Source organism: Mytilus edulis, chromosome 9, assembly GCF_963676685.1.
Source record: "Mytilus edulis chromosome 9, xbMytEdul2.2, whole genome shotgun sequence".
NCBI lineage: Eukaryota > Metazoa > Mollusca > Bivalvia > Mytilida > Mytilidae > Mytilus > Mytilus edulis.
Genome location: NC_092352.1, coordinates 82,335,294 through 82,349,390, shown reverse-complemented (window position 1 = coordinate 82,349,390; position 14,097 = coordinate 82,335,294). Strand labels below are relative to the sequence as shown.

General features: G+C 31.4%; 1 protein-coding gene across 1 annotated transcript; it reads left to right on the top strand.

Annotated features, from left to right (window-relative positions):
• Positions 1-1,494: 1,494 nt before the first annotated feature.
• Positions 1,495-13,057, top strand: LOC139490222 (very low-density lipoprotein receptor-like). Its single transcript, XM_071277071.1, has 8 exons — positions 1,495-1,531; positions 2,175-2,195; positions 2,840-2,857; positions 3,480-3,605; positions 5,491-5,619; positions 6,907-7,035; positions 7,478-7,609; positions 12,837-13,057. The coding sequence occupies exons 1-8, from the start codon at positions 1,495-1,497 to the stop codon at positions 12,872-12,874; spliced, it is 630 nt and encodes a 209-aa protein (XP_071133172.1). The 3' UTR covers positions 12,875-13,057.
• Positions 13,058-14,097: the final 1,040 nt, after the last annotated feature.

The window sequence follows — 14,097 nt, the reverse complement described above, 5'->3', positions numbered from 1 at the left end:
TATGCTACTAGTAGATTTAATAACTTTTGTTAAAAAAAAAACAAAACAAATATGATGAAAAAGAAATAACTGAAGCCGGTAATGTGTATGAAATATTAATAGATAAACACCACTTGCAGAAATCGTTGAAAACATATCTATAATGTCGTTGAGTGTTGTTCGCTCAATAGATGACACACAAAAGGTTGGTATCTGATCTACGAGGAGCTGCTAAATTGGGATGGTGTCTGACGAAATAATCAATATCAATCCATCTCCCGGTTTTAAAGACATCCGAAAAATGTGTTACCCTATAAAGGAAAATTAAACAAAGATTCATATAATAGAATGCATATTTCATTAAAAGCTATCGACCGTGTCTACTACAATATCATACTACAACATATGATACAAGAGCCATGTTGCTAAAAATCTTCCTTTTCTTCATTATCCACTGAATAATATGTAAAATCAAAAAACCCATTCACCATGTCTCTGCAATACCAAAATTGATATCAAGACCAAGTGAAAAAATCACAGACTAGCGCCTAGTCTTACTGCTAGAACAGTCGATATTTGATAGAGATATAGGAGAGGGTTAAGATCTCACAAAACATGTTTTACCCAGCCGTATTTTGCGACTGTCCGAAGTCAAGAGTGTATGGCCTATGTAAGTCTTGAATGATTTTTTTAAATTTTAGTTCATATAAATGTTTCGGAGTTTATTATGACGTCCTTATTAACTGTACTAAATCATATGTTTGTTTAGGGGTCAACAGAGTCCGGCCACTGGATGCGGGATTTTCTTCCTGCGTTGAATACCCATTTGTTGCCTGCGGCTGTTATCTACGCTTTGGTCGGGTTGTTGTCTCATGGACATATTCCCCATTTAATTCTCAACTTTAAATACAAAATACTGAAAAATCTATTTTAAATATAACATAAGGGGGGACCTGGTATGATTACAATGAGTCAACTATATGTACACTATCTTTTCCGAAAGTCTATAGTTGTATGTTTTGTATCTAATTGATTATCAATATCTTTTTGTTTTACACATTTTGTTTTATAAAGTTTATGTGATTCAATATTATTGTATTGTAACTTTGATATTTTTCAAACGGTGTTTGGTGTTTAATTTGTATTTTGAATATTTTTAATCTTGAAAAAATAATACTTTTCTTAGTTTGCCAATGTGTATTGTAGTCAAATACACCCCTGTAAACATAGGAATTACACATATATATATATATATACGTGTTAATTTGAAACAATTTGTCTATAAATATTGTACGTACATATTCTATATAATGTATATATTGTTGATATATGAACGAGAATAAATAATTACGAAATATACATGTAATTCAAAAAAAGGGATAAGGCAACAAGAGCAGTGCTCTTTTATAAACTAATCTGTATACAAGTAATATAAATCTTTCAGTCATATTTTAATTGTGCAATTGGACTTGTCATATTTGCATATTTATTTTACGGCATGTTTTATCTATTAACATGGCTTGCGCCAACAAAAAGAATGCTTTATCGTTAAGTAAATGGAATCGAATTTTTCAAGTATATGCTTATGATCTAAATGTATACTAGTGTTCTATGCTCTGCATACTTTTTTGTTTGCGCTACGTAGTCATTTCTAATTATATCAGTTAGCTATTAAAATAAACACATATAAAAGTAATAACACACCCGGAAAAACCTTAGCCCCAAAAATGTCATTCCGCAACACAAGTATTTAATTTTGCACACCCACATTTCTGTCCAATGTTTTAAATAATCCAAGATTTTTATAAAAGAATTTTTTGAGTATTATTGAAACATAAATTTGTCGCTTTCTTTTACGGTTGAAAAGGAGATATCATAACAAGAAAAAAAAGTGTTCCAGGAGATTATTCTTACACAGAATATTATATACAAAAATCTAAACAACATCTTTAAAAACAAACATATCGCGCAAGAGAAAATAATTGGCGGAAGAAAACAAAATTATTAGAACAAAACTAAAAAGTCTTTACACAAAAGACCTAATAAGGTAATGTATATCCCCTTTCATTTCATGTTTTTTTCAGGTTTTCATACATAGTCTTCTGTGTGCTTGATTTTAAAAAGATACCACCAAAAATACATAACATAAACTAAGTAAACATATATGTTTATATACATTATTTTCTCTATTTCAGGCGATAATGTAAAAATAAACAGTAAGTACCACAATGTTTAAAACTTTCTAAAATCATAATTAAACTTTTTTTCCATTCTGATACGTGGGAGTGAAAATAAAGATGGCATATACCTAATATAATATCTAAATTCGGATGTACCTTATTTGATATTAAAATTCAGATGTCGACAACAAACTGAAAATGTCACGGGAAACACAATATATTAAAACATGAATAACCAGAACATCACACAAACAACTTTAAATAATTTTAGGGGCTCATGACTGGAAGCAAATCCTGCTGCACCCGTCGAATTGAGTTTATATACGAATAACCACATCCATCTGTCTGTCTGTTCATTTACTGGTCTATATGTCTGTCAGTCAGTCGGTCACTCATCCCCGCCTTGTGTCCATTGCTTTTTCTCTCGATAACACAGGGGTTGTAGGGGGATTGGGTGTTTGGTGCATAAGCTTTGTACTGTAGCATGTACTCTAACTACACATCGTGTTCTAAAGCATTATAATTGATCTTTGATTCAAATTTACAGATTAAGGACCTTATAAAAAAAACTGCGGTATGACTCTATTACTGGATCATTATGATAATTTCAGATTCACTGATCTGTGATTAGAATTGAATATGTTGAAATTGTAACAGATATTTTATGTTTTCTTTTTCAGAATGTGACACTCTGAAGCGTAAGTTGGTTTACCTATCAGATAATCAGTCATACGAATGTAATGAGAAAACGTTAAATGATTTAATGATAATGTATCAAATGAACGTCATACTGAAAACCTAAATTCTGGACAGGTATTTGTTTCAATTCTATTGTCGTCGTTTGATCATGTAAATTGCTTGTGTCTATGAGTTGTAGAACTTTTGTCATTGATAAATAATATAAATATTTCTATTCATATCAAACTTCACCGGATTGAAGTATTGATCTGTACCAAAACGATCAACCGCATACCACATAAAAAAAACCCAACAAATACCCTTAAAACTTAAAAAAAGCTCATATGAAGAAGATATAATCTTTTAATCAGTTTAATTGCAGTCTCTTGATCCTTGTCTGGATGTGGTTATACTCTTATATGCTCTTACAACGTTCTAAAGAGCTGTTCGATTTCAATAATTTTGACCTCGGCATCAAAGAAGAGACATTAATTGTCGAAACTCGTATCTGGTGCATGAACATTGGTAACGTAAATGTTATTTTGTTGTTACTACTATTATTTTCTTGACTTGCATAAACCTGTTTTTTGTTCCAAACTAATAATCAGTCAAACAGTAAATTTATTTTGTTTAATATTGTAGCTTTCGAATGTCCTACGTATTTTGTGAAGTGTCCTAATGGTAATGAATGTGTACATGAGTCAATGATTTGTTCTGGGGAACAGATGTGTAATGGCGAGTCAGAAGATGAACATCAGTTTTGTAAAAGTAATTAGTTAATTATTTGTTGTTATTAAGATAAGCGTTTGCTATCGTTACAGTTAGCTGGGTAGTACATTTTACAGATCAGAGGTATGCTAATTAAAAGGCATTTACTAATACTTCATGTCTCACTGAAGATAACATAAGTCATAATTCTAATTGAAAACATAGGTTATACGTTCATGGCATAAAATCAGTATGTGCACAGCAAAACAAAAACAAAAAACAAAAAACAAAAAGCTAAAAATCACAAAAAAAAGATAGAAACACACGTGGTCTATTCGTACCTTCTACTACTTACTTCACATCCACTTCACTATATAATTATGTAATTTTCTTTTCGAGGCTATCAAATACAGAAAAAAAAATATATTGAAGAGTTTCCATGTTCGTGTAATGAAGAACTTTTGCATTTTAATGGAAATATTATTTTACGATTTTGCAAAATTTGCATACATCCTTATATAATTTTGTAATTCGTTAAATATTTACATTTGTTTATAAAACGATCTATTATTTCCAACTGCCAAATTATAAACGTATAGTTTCACTTTACTAACATATATATTGTGTTACAAGATGTAGTCCACAAAGAAGTTATTATTTGTATAATATCTCTTTCGGAAGGTTTTGCTAATTATATCTTGTTAAAAAACCTATGTGTAATAGGTCAGCTAGTTTAGGTCAAATATGTCAATATATTTATCACATCAGAGTAACATCAAGCGAAATCTCTAAGCACTAAAATTGCAAGATGTAATTTAAGGAGAAGCAAAATATACCAAAATGATATTCAAACTAATAAGTCAAAGTCAATCTGACCAATGGCAAATAAAGAAAAACAAGCAAAAGACAAACAGGAGTCAGAAAACTAAAGAGTGACCAGTTATGCTATTGAAAATATGTGTACTGAAGCAAAATAATATATGTTTCGAATGTTTTTATTTATTTTTGATTCAGAATTCTATTTATTAACAAAATTTAGCTATTCCGTTCTGTATTTTTAAAAAGTTAGCTGGACTACCTATTACAATATGTTCGCACTTGTTGGCGCCAAATAATACGCCTCCTTCATTGTTAATATTTTAAATGAAATTACTAAGCTTGATCAAGCTAGATTTGGTACACCTAATTTTTGGATGTTTTTCTCTAATGCTTTTTCATTTCGTTACTGCATTTGTAATCCAATCATATGGTTTCGTCTGAGTTTTGTTAAAACGCAACGCGTGTTTTGGCTTCTTAAACAATACCTATTGAATTTTGAATGACCATCTTCAAACATATGTTCCCGGAGGTTACTTATGAGCTTTTCTCATTACTAAACGTCCATCGACGTTTTCATTTGTCCGTCTTCATCTATCCTTGTATTTCGTCATCTGTTATATATTACATTGAACATCTCTTCTGACAATGCAAGCGCCAAATTTAACCAAACTTGACCACAATCCTCATTTGTATACTAGGTTTGAAAAATGTGCGTGATGATACCATTTGTCAACAAACTTTGGTATCATAACTTAAAACAGAATATAGTGGTAAAATGGAAGTCTTGTCTATATGGGGTTATCGGGATTATACCCTGCTTTCAGTGGGTTTTGTGTTTGCTCAGTCTTAAGCTGTCTATGGTTTAATTTGAAGACTGGTTGCCGATTGTCAGTCTTTGATTTTATTTTTAATTGCGTATTCAGTTTGTCTTTTGACTTGTGAGTTTGAATACCCCTTCGGTTTTTTCCACCCAACTTCCTCGGCTTACATCTCTTTGATACTTTATTTTCATTTTGTTTTTCTTATTCAAATAAGGAAACAGAAAATGTTATCCTTACTTCATGTCAACTGTACATTGTATGTAGAGTAATGAGTTAATTTGATATATGTTTCTTTTATATTACAGCAAGGAGTTGTCGTGACGCAATGTCCAAATGTGATAATGGATACCAATGCGTGGCAAATTTCAAGAAATGTGATGGCTTCGCAGATTGTTCAGATGGTTCAGACGAGAATCCAGAAATCTGTATAGAGAGTATGTTCCCTCGCATCAACTAAATGAATAATTGATATCATATCAGTTTAACAATTTAGAGATGACAGGTTTAAGTGATAAACATGATTGTGGAGTCCCCCCGCCCCCAAAAAGCATAAGGATAACAAATTGTGTTATTCATTAAATATTTAACAAATAAGTTTCCTTTTTATATGTTTTCATTCTACAAAGTTTGTTATGTGGCTTAGCATATTATTGCCTATACTTCAAACATATAAAGATAGTAAGGAAATACAAATTCGTGTTATCTATGAGATATGTTATAGCTGCAGATGGAATTCCACGTAAATGAGAACAACCACTAGTGATTGCATGTTCAATTAGTATTTACACATAAACATTACTAAGATATACAGTTACGTAAAATATACAGAACAGTTCATGCAAAACAAAATTTCCTTTAAAAATGATGACATTTCATGCATATAACCACATCACTTTTTTTATTGGTCAGACAAACAATATGTGACAATTAAATTAATCTGATTACTTTTGCCTCCTAAGTAAAGAATAGACCATTTCCTTCATTCTATTTACGAGTACAGTTATTTTTGTATATGCAATGCAATGTTATTTGAAAATACTTTCCAAGGCACCAGAAAAAAGTAAAATCATACAAATAGCGAAGTCTGAGAAAAATTAAAAACGGAAAGTCCGTATTCAAATGGCAGAATCATTAAATTCCTTTATATTGACAACGATGTGTGAAGGGGTTTGAATCAACGTAATATGAGTTTGATACTATTTAAACTAAAGATCAATTGGTATTTTTTTTGGAAAACGAGTTATTTTACATGCAATCAAACAAACAGTTAACGTTTCAAACATGTTGAACCTGCATTATGATTATGATCATTATTCCTAGAACGTCAAGTTTTTGCAAAAACATCCTATACAGTAATATAGACTATTATTCATTGTGTAATAATTATTATTAGTTTGAATTATTTGAAACATTTGATTGTCATGTAAAATACTTAATTTTCAATCAATTTATTTTGAACAAAGTTATTCGACCTTTCTTTTTATTAAAGTCTTGTCACGGATAAAAGAAATATTGAATAGTGCATTGAAGCTTTTGTAAAATTGTCGTTAGTAATTCAACCTGTATGCATGCTTTTCTGTTATTGATGCATGCTTAATAGACAAAGCCAAGCCATCCAGACTCTAAGATAAAACACATGTCAAATAAATTTTAATATGACAAACTGTCAGACGGTTTCTGATGTATAAAACTTCCATAATGTCTTTCAAACTTTTTGATAGATCGAATCTGTCCAGTTGGAATGGTGAAATGTAATAATGACGTCCAGTATATTTATGCATTCCAATTTTGTGGTGGATATCATGCATGCAGCGATAAATCGGATGAATACCCAAAGATTTGCACAAAAGGTAATAAAAGATTGTTTACTTCTTTATTTGTTTGAGCAAATAAAAAAAGTAAAAAAATAGAAGTAATTTATCACATATACTAATTTTTGTAAGCTTGGAATCTTTGAGTTTTTAAGCTGTCAGTACCGTGTATCATATATGTTGACAAGATGTTATTAATAGAGTTTAACGTACATCAGTCTGACAATCCCAGAAGAAGAACAAAATGACCAAACTCTAATAAAAATTTACAATGGAAAGTCCTTTATCAAACGGCAAAATCATGCACAAATACAGTAAAAGTTGGGTACAGGCATTTCCCTACGTAGAAAATGGTGGATTATACCTGGTGTTATAGCTAGCTCAATCCATCACTTGTATGACAGTCGCATAGGATTCCACTATGTGTTTTATGTATCCCAGTAATAACAATTTAATAATTAAAAAAACGTTATATTTACAGACAGAGATTGTCATAATGGGATGTCTAGATGTTCTAATAATGATCCACAGTGCATATATGATAGTTGGTTCTGCAACGACGTTCCAGATTGTAAAAACAGTGAGGATGAAAATCCGAATATTTGCTTAAATCGTATGTAGAGACTTAATTGAATACGATGTGTTCAAAAATATTTATTATGGCACCCTCAACGAAGTTGTGGTGACATATTTTTATTCTACGTTTCTTTTTTTTCTTATTATTTTTTTTCTTGCAACAAATTTTGTCCAGGGGATTTCTTGAAATCCAATGGACCAATGTCGATGGAACTCTACTATAATAAGGACCCCCACGTGCAGAGTTGCAGGAAGCATGAAATGGTTCAAGATGGCTACCGTTTCCATGGAAACAGAACAAATGTGAAAAAATCTAGTTTTTGGTTTTGGTGAACTGTTTGGATATGCTTTAACTCAGAATCATTATATTTTAATAGAATGTAGGTGCCCACTATATACAGGTTTTGGATGATTTTGGCTCTCAATGGAACTACTCTGTTGCCATGGAAACTACACCAAAAATTCCAAAAAATCTCAAAGTGCTCCAAATTTCATGAAACTTCACAGTAACGATGAGCAACATTGTAAGATGTGGCATTTGGAGTTGGAATTTCCAAAATAGCTGTTGTTACCATGGAAACAATGCAAAAAGATAAAAAATTTCAACAACAAAAATTAATATGCTGCAAACTGGATTAAACTTTACAGAAATAGTAGCTAGCATAAGCAAAGTTGCATTTTGAAGTTGGAATTTTCAAAATGGTCGCCGTAACCATGGAAACAACAAAAATATCAAAAATTTCAAAATGCTTTAAACTTGATGAAACTTTGCAAAAATGTTACTAGACATCTGTAGATGCACTAGTACTCTTTGACTTTTGAATTTTCAAAATGGCTGCCGCTCACCTTGCAATGGGGGGAAGGGTGCCATCCGTTATTGCTAGCAATTACAAATCTAGTTAATATTGTATTTCTATTGTGTCAAAAAGCAAATTTATTCGTTCAGTGTATGTCTAAAAGTGAGAATTAAAATGGGAAATATGTCAAAGAGACAGCAGCCAGACTAAAGGGCAAAAAACAAATGAAGGCCACCAATAGGTCTTCAACACAGCGAGAAATTCCCGCACACACAGACGTGCTTTAGCTGGCCCCTAACCAAAAATGTGTACTAGTTTAGTAAAAATGGTCGTCATACTAAACTCCAAAATATATAAATAAACTCAAATAAAAAAAAATTAATAAAAAAACAAACAAAAGGCCAGAAGCTCCTGGCTTTGGGACAGGCGCAAACATGCGGTGGGGTTAAACATGTTTTGTGAGATATGAACCCTCTACTATACCTAAAGCCAATGTTGATTAAACAAACACACAGCAATATGCACAGCAAACACAGTTTAAAAGACCGAAAGTCCGAGTCCGATGTCAGAATAGGTAACAAAAGAAACTAACCAAATGACAATGATATATATATATAAATTAACAAAATACTACTAGCAGTTACTGGCTAGCTCCAGACCCCTATCAAACTGGTTGAAAGATTATGTCTTCATCGTAGAAAAATCAAGCAAAATCCCTCTCGTTAGGGGTTACGTATCATACAATCATAACATAAATAAGCAGAACATATCCCGTATCATGCCAACAACTGGTTTTAGACATGTTAGAATAAATGTGTTTATTTCAAATGCAAAGACACTATGAGTGAATCAATATTTAAACCAAAATATGCCATCTTTAATGACCTAACCAAAGTATCATAACTATAACCCTTCTGAATAAGTCTGTTAAAGGTTTGTTACCTTTTGGGGTGAGTGCTTTGTGCTTTGTAAAGAATATTACCATAAAAGATTGGGTCTTAAATATCTGAACGTATAAGATTTATATTTACGAACGATGTCCTTCTACCGATTTGAAAATGTAGTAAATGTTGTGATTGTCTCGTCTGTTGTTAGTTTCACCATTCTCAAATTCAGCAGTGCAAAAAAAAAATTTCAAGCAGGTGACAGCATAAATTTTTTTTCAGCTTCAGTGCAAAATATAATTTTTTTTTTCGGTCAGCTAGGCCATCAAAATATTTTTTTCAAAAAAATTCCAGGAACGTCACCATCTAGTAATTAATAATTAACAATGGGAAATGCAAATACTCATCTCTTTTATCATACATTTTGGTATTTAGCTTCCCGTAAAACATTTAAAAGATATATATATCAAGATCAAGGAAAGGGCAGTACTAATGGTTAGTATAAGCTTTATTTAAACTCAGTTCAGCACAATAAATCTCTTTAGTGTACATACTGAAGTCGTCATTATTGAGAGCCAACATATCAGCCAAATATCTAAAAGTGTTATTAAATTTGTATCAGATGTCGTTTTGATGGGCCTTTGCTGATTCTAGTCATAAATTGTAAATCATAACAATACAGAAACAGGTCGGCAATGAGTGGTGTACAATTACACTAAGTCCCCATTGGAATTTCGATAACTTGACGATATACGGAATATCCATCATGTCCATAGCGAACAAAAATGTCATCTAGGAAAAATTCAAGGGCAGCTATAGTATCAAAGCAGGTCTAATTGACATAGCTCTTTTGTTTGTTGTGAATAAAAAAATGACTTAAAATAGTTGGAACATATATATTCGCATTCTGACTATTCAAATGCCCTTTTAATTAGGTGTGTTCATTGTTCCGTAAAAAGATTATGAGGCAAAGTTGTATGTAGGGTAGCAAATCAAAAATTTGAACAGATTCGAAATCACTAATATATACATGCAATTTACTACGTACTTTCAAAGAATTTTTAACACTCCAAAAGTAATTAATTACACTATTTTCAACGGCCTTATTTGAACAATTTATTACCAGGTTTTTTATTGTACAAAGTGTACTGGTGAGTAGAATAGACAGTTTAGTAGTGGTACAATGGCTTGAGGACGAATAAAATCTATATGTGTAAGGTGTTTTGTGTAGCTTTGGAAGCCAGTTCATAGTTGGGACTGACTTGTTTTTGGTTCTGCTTGTAAAGAGGTAGTAAAATTTTTGTGTTTGTAACAGATGGTATTTTCCGAAAATGGAGTTAGTTGAAATGTTTTGGAACACAATGACTAAAACATTTTGTCCTCTTGTTATTCAAAATATGAATCTTAAAAAAAACTTCAGTAGTTTTGATACCTCAGACTGACTCGTATATATCAAAATTATTTGTCTGCATCAAATAACAAAATTATTTGACTGCATCAACCAAAACTGACCATATTTGCATTTTACTTTGTAAATATATATAGCCTCATAGTAAATCAGTAATATATCTATGTCAGGAAGGATTGTATAATAAAAATGACAGCAAGATTTGAACTAAATGACAACAGAATTTTCTCAGCATCAATTTAGAGTGCAAGCATTTCCTCTCTGTATCCATAATAATGAACCGTCACTAAAATTAGTAGTTCGGAATTGTTTGTATTTAAAACAACAATATTTAACGGCATCAACCAACACTGACATGACTGATTTCATTTGTACTTGATAATTAAAAGTATGAGAAATTCTCTTCTTGGAATAGTATACTGTAAGTAAATTATGTCGGTTGATTGATTTTGTTTGAGGCTTAACGTCCAGGAGCAAATATTTCATTCATGTTCAGAACAAGTATATTTTTTCGGACGTCCAAGATATCATTAATAATCGGTAAGGATAAGTTTGTCTAAATTAACAAGATGGTACATAATTATACAACACCTTATTAATATCCCTAAACTGTACAATTTTCGTTTGAACATTTGGCCAAAACAGAATCTTGAATCCAAGGCAAACAAGGTGAATTACGACGAAAAATCTATGTATTGAATGCATAGAGTTATTTTAGGAAGAGACTGTTAAAAATAGGGAACGAAGCAACGTAAAACATGATGTTTATATCCAATCATATACAAATATTTTTCCGATGCGTTTGATAACCTTTCTTTCCACCTTCTAATTAAAAAAAAAACCAACATTTCCTTTCTTTTGTGATAGCTGCGTATATATTTGTCGATCAGAAGTGTGTAATTTTATAGCCATTTTTTAATGTTTATAAGAACATGAAATGAAAACGATTTTTTCAATGTCCGTAATATCTATAAAGAGTCTAACGGGTTTAGTAATGTGTCTGGTCTGGAGCAGACTTGCCAATAAGTCTGCAGCAGTCCTAAAAAATGTATGGTCTACCAACGTCAAAGTTAACTTGCTCGTCTGCTTAAAATTTCCCAAGTTAACTAAAGAATCTGGCAAAATCAATATTGAAGTTAGAGATGAGTTAATACGATCAGATAATATTCAAGTTTCCAGAAAGGATTTATATGCATTTTTAGGACGTTTCTGTCATAGTGGAAATATTTTTGTGAGTCGATATTTGTACATGTAACTTTTGAAAAGAAGATATACTAAATCCGCTACTTAAAGTAATTGAAACTGATTTTTTACAATTAATGAAAGTTAATATTTCGAATTAAAATTGTTTTTGAATTGTTTTAGTTTTAAATTCATAAACGTGAAACATATAAAATATTAGGATAAAAGAGGGACGAAAGATACCAAAGGGACAGTTAATCTCATAAATCGAAAATAAACTGACAACGCCATGGCTAAAAATGAAAAAAGTTGTTTTAACAAAATAAAATAAACGTACAAATGTACACGAAGTTTATTTCATAATTTACACAATCAGTTAACGCGAAAATTGATGTTAACTTACGAAATATGTGCATGCGGCGTTAACGTGCGTTTTTTATGTAATGCTTGGTATTCACCCAACTGTACGTTCTTACATTAAACATAATACATGTCAGACATATCTGAAAAGGTAAATGGGTGAAGGCAAATCAACTTCATTTTGTCAAATCGCATAAAATTCAATTACAATGACCAGTCCCTATACTAGCGGTTAATTTAGTTTGGAGGGAAAATAATAGATTAGTTTAGACATTGTTTTGTAATTACTACACAAGCGTAATTCCCGAATTCTTTACCTACAAATTCAAAACCATAATGGTTATACGTGTTGCAGTGTTCATTATGGAAAATGAATGGCATTAACCCAGTGTATATATAGTAAGTATATAACATGTACATTAAGAAGATTGGCATTGATCGCAGATGTTCAATACTTTTAAATTCTGTTTTAATTTTTTTCCCCACGTAAACTGTTGTATAATATGTAGAATAAATCGTTATAAATTCATGAACTGTACAGAATACCAGGAACTGTTTCCATCATAAATCTTATTATAGTAGTACAATATATTTATAAGACATTCAATGTTTTTGTTATTTTATCTTTTACAGGTCCAAAAGGATCCAAGGGATTTCCATGGTTGACATAGTAGTTTAATTGGATTTTTAGTAACATGAACTTGCTTTAATCAAACGACGGCTGAAAAAAACTGCATTGTGTTATACATACTACATGCCTTTACAATATATGTAAACAGTGGGAATTAAAATTTTGTTGGTACAAATCTTGTATTTAGATTCAATCATAATATAATAAAATATTTATGAAATAAGCCATGTCATTTTGAAAATTCTATCATTTTAGTGCATATCGTTCGAGACATAGCATTAGCGATATCAGGCATTGCTAAAATGCATTGCTTTGATATCGATATCAGCTGAAAGCCATCACAAGGTTTTAACTATTTTACGAGAAAAAAAAACACGTAACGGACATACAAATCTATATTAAATGCAAGAGGTGAATAAGGAAATAACTTAAATATAAGACAATGAAAGCTGTCTTTCATTTCAAGATTTGTCCTAAGACGAGTATTATCTCATTTTTCGTGTAGTTTAAATTGTTGTATGTGCACAGTCAACATCGTTTATGAATACTCTGCTGATGATACCATCGAGGACTGATAGTCCACAAGCAGTGGTATCGACCAAGCACTGGAATAAATGACAGCAACAAGTTATCAATTCATGCGTCCGAAGCACTGTTCTGGATTTACCTTCATCAGGAAAACCACCAAGGAGCCACCAAAACAATATCTAATACATACATTTTTAAAACACTTCTAGATATTTGGCTCTCAATAGTGACGGCTTCTGGATTTACACTGAAGAAATGTGTCCTGTTGAACTTACTTTAAATAAAGCTAATAAAATTCCATTTCCTGTTATTGATTATCCATGTTTAGATGGTGAAGTTCTCTTTGCATCATAGTATGGTTGGTGACGCTCTCTTGACACCATAGTATTGTGTGTATATATCTGAACTTATTCGAATCGTTTGTGTATGTAGCAAAGTATTTCGTTTTAACATATTTTGCAATAAAAGACGGAATTGTATTATATAGATATAAGAAGATGTGGTATGAGTGCCAATGAGACAAACTCAAAATTTATAAACCATTATAGGTCAAAATACGGTCTTTAACACGGAGCCTTAGCTCACAACGAACAGCAAGCTTTAAAGGGCACCAAAAATTACTAGTGTAAAACCATTCAAACGGGAAAACCAACGGTCTAATCTATATACAAACTAGAAACGAGGAACACTTATGAACCGTCTCAACAAACGACAACTACTGAACACCAGATTCAT